This window comes from Felis catus, chromosome D2 (genome assembly GCF_018350175.1).
Source record: "Felis catus isolate Fca126 chromosome D2, F.catus_Fca126_mat1.0, whole genome shotgun sequence".
Lineage (NCBI taxonomy): Eukaryota > Metazoa > Chordata > Mammalia > Carnivora > Felidae > Felis > Felis catus.
The window spans coordinates 29,884,369-29,892,500 of record NC_058378.1 but is presented as its reverse complement, the minus strand read 5'-3'; the positions used below and the strand labels follow the sequence as shown (position 1 = coordinate 29,892,500).

The 8,132-nt window shown below is 33.9% G+C and overlaps 1 protein-coding gene and 1 non-coding gene across 7 annotated transcripts in view; both read right to left on the bottom strand.

The window, feature by feature from the left end:
- Positions 1–8,132, bottom strand: part of CCAR1 (cell division cycle and apoptosis regulator 1) — a 65,341-nt gene that overhangs the window by 30,315 nt on the left and 26,894 nt on the right. For all 6 annotated transcript variants that reach the window (XM_019813190.3, XM_045040064.1, XM_019813193.3 and 3 more), the window contains 5 exons: positions 5,533–5,662; positions 5,135–5,296; positions 1,787–2,012; positions 1,093–1,206; positions 348–514 (listed from right to left, as the gene is read on the bottom strand). In XM_019813190.3, the coding sequence (XP_019668749.1) occupies positions 348–514; positions 1,093–1,206; positions 1,787–2,012; positions 5,135–5,296; positions 5,533–5,662 (799 nt within the window). The remainder of the gene's footprint in view (positions 1–347; positions 515–1,092; positions 1,207–1,786; positions 2,013–5,134; positions 5,297–5,532; positions 5,663–8,132) is intronic.
- Positions 646–710, bottom strand: LOC111557195. Its single transcript, XR_002737051.1, has one exon. It is a non-coding gene; the product is annotated as a small nucleolar RNA SNORD98 (small nucleolar RNA).

Below are 8,132 nucleotides of genomic sequence, written 5' to 3'. Positions count from 1 at the left end.
CATTTTATAACAAAAGAATTATAATGAAATGAAGTTCTCTCTTGACGATCTTCTCCAGCTATGCATGAAATGAAAAATATTTTCAACATACATCCAACTTCCAAAGTAAAGCATAACAAAACATTTAAATAATTTTCAGTTTATTTTGATTAGTTCTTAATCCTTTTTCCCCCAAACATTTTGGCACCAAATAAACTTTTGCTACAAATGGGGATTTTCCTTTGAGATTACCTGCATGATCAAGGTTGCTAAAGTAAGGGTGAGGGGATGGGGAGAGGCTGATAGATAAGAACATCTATATAAACTATGAAAAAATATTTCTAATCAAAAAATGAATTAGTACTTACCATTGTGTGCATACACTTAGATCAATGCCTGTCAGAGCCTTACAACAACGAATAGCAGTCTTAATCAACACAGATGGGTCTTTTTCTGGGTCTGGTCCATCCAGCGAAGGAGACCAGTGGCCTCCAATGGCCATGGCTTCATCCTTGCCTTTCATGCCCACTAAAAACTAATTCAAAACAAACAGTCATTTACATATATTATGCAACTTGTCAAATTACAAATAAAATACTTGAAAAGGAAAGGTACAAACCTTTCCAATATCATTTTTACTACCTCTGGTATCTGTCAGTCAAGGAAGAGTTCAGTTCATCGTGTTCCACACTGCATTTCAGCAATGGAATAGGATTTATACATCATAACTCATCCTTCTAAAATATTTCTTCAGATAAAGAATTCTTTAAAGAAACAAGCTAGAATTCACACTTTAACAGCATCCAAAGATACACTAAATCCAATACCACTAAGATTTTACTACGCTTCAAATACAAAACATCAAAATGGTAGCTGAACTAGTGACATACAAATAACACATATCTATAATCTGCAATGAGAAAAACATCCATATCATTAAATTTTAAGTGCCATCATACAAAAATTAGTTAAACTAATCAGCAAGCTAAAAATGTAGTGTTTTAAAATTATGTATATACACGCACACACACACACACACACACACATACACATAAAATCAGAAATAAGCAAAGGAAGTATACACCTGAGGTTAAAATAAATGTTTCATTTTACCTTAACAAGTCTAGCAGGATGTTGAAATCCATCTCGAAGTTCTTGTGGGTCTTCGGCAAGAGCACATGACTTATGATACAAATCTTCCATACTAGGACTAGCCATCAGCATTACCTATTATAGTCAAATAATTCAATCCTGTCAAAAGTCTAAAGTAATGTAAAAAAATGAGAAGCACTACTAATTATCCTTACATATTTGATATCCACAATTTTTACAAAAATGGAAAGTAAAATGCTATGGCAGAAACGGCATTAGATATTGTATAATGATAGAGTTTTAACTTTTCAAGAAATGCTTTTTGATTAATGTGCTAAAAATAACCAAAAACCGTGAGACCATAAACAATATACAGAATGTTACCCTGAAGACTAACCTATAGGGTATACACCAACATTATGTTTTATCAGAGGATACCAGAAGATACAGAACATTCTAAAAAGCTCAATAAAATCAACTTCATCTTCAGATTTTTATAAGTTTCAAAATATTAAAACAATAACCATAAATTTTAAGAGGTAAGGCAAAGAGAGGTTAAATTAAATTATTTAAGTAACCAAAACAAAATTAGGCAGACAAGAAAAAAATAGCTATTCAGGTCTTAAACCTAACAACCACTTTATGAAGATTAATTCCACATTCTTAATATGAATAACTGCTCAGAAATTTTAGCTGTATATCACATAATACAAACCTTTGCACTGTATAAATGGTCAGCATCTGGCGGATCAAGAACGGCCATATTTTTTTCTAAGGACTCTACTTCTCTGTGCATTACATAGAAATTGCAGTAATTTCCCAGCTGAAATGGTCTTGACAAAGGGAAAGCATCCACCCATGTAAACTGAGCATCAAAAAAGTCACTAGGTATATATAAATTCTGATAACGGCGCCTTAGTTCCATCATGTCACAACTAGGACTGAAAAACAGACATAAGTAGTGAATAAATAGCCTTAATATCAAAAATTATACAAACATCCACTCCATTCTGAATCTAAATATACAACCCGACAGTTAAAAGGCAGCTGAAAATGGTCAGAGTCAATTATTAATGGGTTACAGAATTGCACAGAGGCATAGGAAAACCTCATTTTCAAATTTATTTACTTACAGTTTAAAGAAATAACTGGTATCTAAGTGTTACCTTTATTTCTGTTTTTTGTGTGTAGCTTAAAATTCATTAGAGACCCTTTGAAATAACTTCAACTCCACCTCCAGAGAAAATATGACCAAAAAGCAGTTCTGCCTTAGTTGAAACTGCATTTTTGAGAAAATTATAATTCACATAGAATGGATAAAAAGAAGGGACAAGAGAGGTACCAAATAATGAGTACTCTTCAATCTGGTTCATATAGTATAAAAATTAAAAAAACCTTCATTTTATAAAAAGATCCTAGATCAAGCATATTTACATTCATAATTAAGCACAATAATCCACATGAAAGCTAAATCCATTGTTTTTTTGGATTATCCACATTTCTCTGTATTAATGGCAATGATCCATACCTGAGTGTTTATTAGGAAAAGAGGATAAATTTCTTGCCTTTTAAATCTGGCATAATGATTTTTTTTTTTAACTTTATTTATTTTGAGAGGGTGGCACACTGATTTTTTTTAAAGGATGATTTCCTTTTTCCTAAGAAGCAGAACTTGTAAAGGAAAGGAACTCAAAGGTAAACCAGTCTGGTAAAAGAATAAAGAATTTCTATTAAAAGCATAAAAAGTGTGGAAAAGAATAATTTGTAAGCTGAAAAGCTCACTATATTATCTTTTTTATTAAAAAAAATTTTTTTTAATCTTTATTTTTTTTTTGAGAGACAGAGTACAAGCAAGGGAGGAAGGGTAGAGAGAGGGAGACAAGGAATCCAAAGCAGGCTCCAGGCTCTGAACTGTCAGCACAGAGCCTGACACAGGGCTCAAGCCCACAAACCGTGAGATCATGACCTGAGCTGAAGCTGGATGCATAACTGACTGAGCCACCCCAGCGCCCCTTACCTGGTCTTTTTTAAAGGCACCTAACAACAAAGCTAAAAAATATGACCTAATATATTTGTAGGAGTGTCTTTTTATTTGAAGCCTAAAAATAACAAATATATGATAAACTTGTCAGGTGTGGTTGCTGACATAATTATACTTTATTTGTATAAAATTCTGCTGTCAAAATAAGGAAAATGTGAAAAACAGTATTTGAGGTTTTTTTTTTTTAAGTGTTGCAAACATAAAGTATGTGTAATAGTTTCTTAGTTTCCCATCACTAGAATTTTTGAAGTTGTTTTTTATCCTGTAAGATTAAAATCTAAAATAAAAGATTAAATACAAACGAGCCATTTCTTGGCATACAGTCTCTTATAACTGCATTACTACAAAACAATCTTGATTTACACAACTATAGATGAGAAAAGGTGTGCAAATTTTAAAATCATTTTTATTTGTCATAGATTGATTTGATGTTCTGGGAATTTATTTCAAAGTGGTGAAATGACACTGTCAGTGTCTAACTCGGAAGGAGACAGCTGTTGATTTTATATCCTATCCATTAACTCTCCCCAAAAAGGAGCATAAGGGGCGCCTGGGTGGCGCAGTCGGTTAAGCGTCCGACTTCAGCCAGGTCACGATCTCGCGGTCCGTGAGTTCGAGCCCCGCGTCAGGCTCTGGGCTGATGGCTCGGAGCCTGGAGCCTGTTTCCGATTCTGTGTCTCCCTCTCTCTCTGCCCCTCCCCCGTTCATGCTCTGTCTCTCTCTGTCCCAAAAATAAATAAACGTTGAAAAAAAAAAGGAGCATTATAAACTGGAACAGAGGAGTTTAAAAGCAGAGCTCCTCTATTTAATATCTTTGAGACTGGATAAGTCGGTTACAGTGAATTTCTCAGATGTATGCAGTCTAGACATTTTAAAATATACAAGTAAATAGGAGTAGTTAGTAGTACAAATTAGAGTAGTTGCTCATTTGACCACAAGGCTAAATGAACATCAACTATACAACAATTAAGCAAAGTTACTAAGCAAGATTTTTTTTTTTGGCACTGAGTTGCGTAAGTAAATTACACTGTTTTTACTCAATCTAGAACTGACTATATAGAAATTTAAACTTTTGATAGACTAGAATTATGAATATTATTCTTTGATAAAATGCAGTTAATACTTTCTCAGGATACTAAAGTACAGTTATCTGTGCCTATGTTCAACAGCTATAAACACTGCTTTCAATGATTCATTTTTCTTACTTTACTGTCAATTTGTTTTCCCCATTTGTTAATTTATCCTATACACAACTGCCAGTCTCAGGGCCTTTGGATAATTCTTCCTTTCCCGTAGGCTAAATTAGTCATTTTGCCAATCTTTTTATGAATTGCAACTTTGTAGCTATCTATTACCTTGTTGGCCACCACATCCCACCATCCATTAAATGCAGAGGATCTACAACTGCCATAGACTGATCAAGTGCTTTAGATACAAGAACTCAATTTAACCTTAGTAATTCTGCTAGTTAACAGAATTTCCATTTTGCAGGTGAAACAGAAATTTTTTTTTTTTTAACGTTTATTTATTTTTGAGACAGAGAGAGAGCATGAATGGGGGAGGGTCAGACAGAGAGGGAGACACAGAATTCGAAACAGGCTCCAGGCTCTGAGCTGTCAGCACAGAGCCCGCCCAACGTGGGGCTCAAACCCACGGACCATGAGATCATGACCTGAGCCGAAGTCGGACGCTTAACCGACTGAGCCACCCAGGCGCCCCAAAACTCAGAAATTCTTGGTAACTCACCCACTCACCACCTCTGATTCCAAAGGCTGAAATATCTATTTATGGATACACACACATGTGTACGTTATATGTCTATGAGTGTATATGTAGGTCCATTTTGCTATTATGCCACATTGTCACAGCTAACTTGAAATAACTGGTACACTGCCGTATTACTTTATCAAACACGATGGAGTATGTAAGAAAAATATCTCTGTATATATAACACACTCTAGTAAATTATACAAAATCAGAAACTGGTAATTCAATGAATCAATTGAGGGGCAAAGAACTTACCAATCTAAAGAAAATTTTGAAAACTGAACTGTGTAACGTGGAACAACACGTCGAACTCTTCGAGGTGATCGTTCTCTCTCTCTTCGAGGAGATCTCTCCCGGGAACGTTTTCTCTGAGGAGATCTTTCTCTGGATCTACGTCTTTCTCTCTCCCTTTCACGACTTGAAACAGAATTTTCTAAAATTACTAATATTTCTGGCATTATTGAAGAGTTCTTCAATAAAATCAATACTACAAGCAACATTTCAATATACTTTAATAACTTTTAAAAACTATTATAAAACGTGTAAGACAAACTTAGCATTTAACCACTTTTAAATGTACACTTCAGTGGCATTAAGTGCATTCACACTGTGCAACCATCACCACCATCAAACTTATACTTTTAAAAACATACCTTCTATCATCTTTTCTGTTAGGCACTTGATCGCCTCTGTCATTCCTTCCTGAAAATCTGGATGGTGGATCTAATCTCCGTGCTGGTTGTGGCTGTGAAACTATACGGACAGGAGGCTGCAATAAACCAGCTTTAAAAGACACAGAAAAAATATTTTAACTTATATAAAAGCATCACCTAGTTATGTTTTACAAATAGAAAAAGTAAGCTAACATCTTAAGCTTTGTGGCCAAAAAATTGTAGAGATCATTTATTTGTATATACTTTTTACAACAGTTTAAAAATGCAAAAGCTCAGAGACCATATAAAACCAGCCCATGGACCAAATCCAAGGGCTGTAGTTTGAAATTCTTGATCCACAGACAGTAAACCAGAGTGCTATACAGTAAGATATTCACAGGGTGCTAAAGCAACAGCCAAAGATTACCCAGAGAAGAAGCTCCTTATAATGGAGAGATCTATGGCCACCACTTGGACCAAGTAATCAAATTTAGCATCAATTAATACAAGAATCTGACATGTGCCTCCTAGTATGATGCAATATGAATTACAAAACATCATGTATGATGTGTTCTTGCCAAAGCCTTCAGATTTAATTCTAGTTCATAGTTTATATGACGGATAGCAGAACAAGGTAAAAATATTGCAAGGAATCCCAGCAAATACAGAATACAACATTCCAAAAGAATCTATAAGTCAACAAGCCTACTCTCTTCAAAAAGTCAATGTCATAAAGGAAGAAAGGAAAAGTGGGAAACTATTCTAGAATAAAAAAACTAAAGTAACATAACCAAATACAATGGATAAAAGCTGACTGGCTTTTTGTTTTTCACTTTTGTTTAGGAAATAAAAATAACCTTGAAAAACATCTAGGAGGCAAATGGGGGGTTATGAATACATTGAGAATGTGTAAATATATTCTTAGATATATCTAAGATATAAATATATTCTTAGATATATCTAAGATATAAATATATTCTTAGATATAACAGATTGTAGTTATTAGAAAAATGGTCTCTTTGAGGAAGGGTATGCTTAAGTACATAGGGATGAAATGTCACTGTCTGCTAATTACTTTAAATGATTAAGCAAAAACTATTTGTATATACACATGTAAAACACAAAGTAAAATGTTAAAAATTTTTACAAGGTTGTAAGTATGTAAGTGATCACTATACTGTTCTTTTGACATTTTTGAATGCTTGAAAATTTTCATGGTAAAAACTGGAGGAAAAATTAGCTAACTTATGTTTCTTATAATAAGGAATCCTAGTTCCCAATGGACAATTCCCTACCCTTCTGCCAACACATCAACTCCTCTGAAATCCTCATCCTACCACACCACTTTTCACTCTTCTTTTAAGATTTTAAGTAATCTCTATACCCAACATGGGTCTCGAAATCACAACACTAAGATCAAGAGTTGCAAGCTCCTTCAACTGAGCCAGCCAGGTGCCCCTATTTTTCTTTCTTCTATTTTTTCTACCCTACTCATTGCTTCTCTAAGTCATCCACCAAATTCATGGGACTTAGCTGCCTTCATCCCTCCCACAGAGGCCATTCTCTCTTCTTGACACAATGACAAGGAAAAAGTGGTATTCAAGTCCCAGCTCACAAATAGAAAACAAAACCTCTTAGGAAAAACATGAAAAGGAAAAAAAAATATTAGAAATCACATGACTGGGGTGCCTGACTGGCTCAGATGGAAGTCCACATCAGGTGTAGAGATTACTTAAAAATAAATAAAATTTTAAAAAATAGGTAATGAAACTTTAAAAATTATTTTTAAAATTAAATAAAAATTAAAAAAAAAAAGAGAATTCACAGGACTACTAATCAAATATCTGGAAGAACCAAGAGCTTGGAAATGGTCTCACATTACCTAGTAAGTTTAAGTCACACAAACCCTCAGACCCCGCAATGCCACCTGAAGGTATATGCCCTGGACATACATATGAAGAGAAACCTAGGCACATTCCCCTGAGACACATATGTGAGGACATTTATAACAGAATTTTCCAAAACCAAAAACTAGAAACAATCCAAACGTTTACCAAAGAACAGATAAACTATACAATATTCATACATATAATATTTTCTAATGATAAAAATGAAGAATAACCCACATGGAAAAAAAGTATAAGAAACTGTCACAACATAATATTGAATAAAGTAAGTCTTACACAACAGATTACATAAATGGAATCACACACTATGTAAAATTCAAAAACAAAGCTAAACTGTATTATGCGGACATCCATAGTTTAGAGAGAAAAACTATTAAAAAAGAGTAAACTAACAATTTTAACTTTTTACCCAAGTAGTGATTGCGCAGGTATTCATCTAAGAACTCATTACATTATAATCTCTTTAATAATTCTAAGTGTGTCATAATTTATAATAAAAGAGAAATTGCCACAATTACACTTTAAGAAAATACCAATTAAGTAGGTTTCTGTTAAGCCAAGGCTATCTTTGTTAACACTGGTTCAGTAAAAAACTGTCCAGAGCTTCAAATAATTAATTTGCAAAGGAAAAATGTAAAACACGGCTCATTTCATGCACTAGAGTTCAACAAAGTACTACCACTAGACAATATA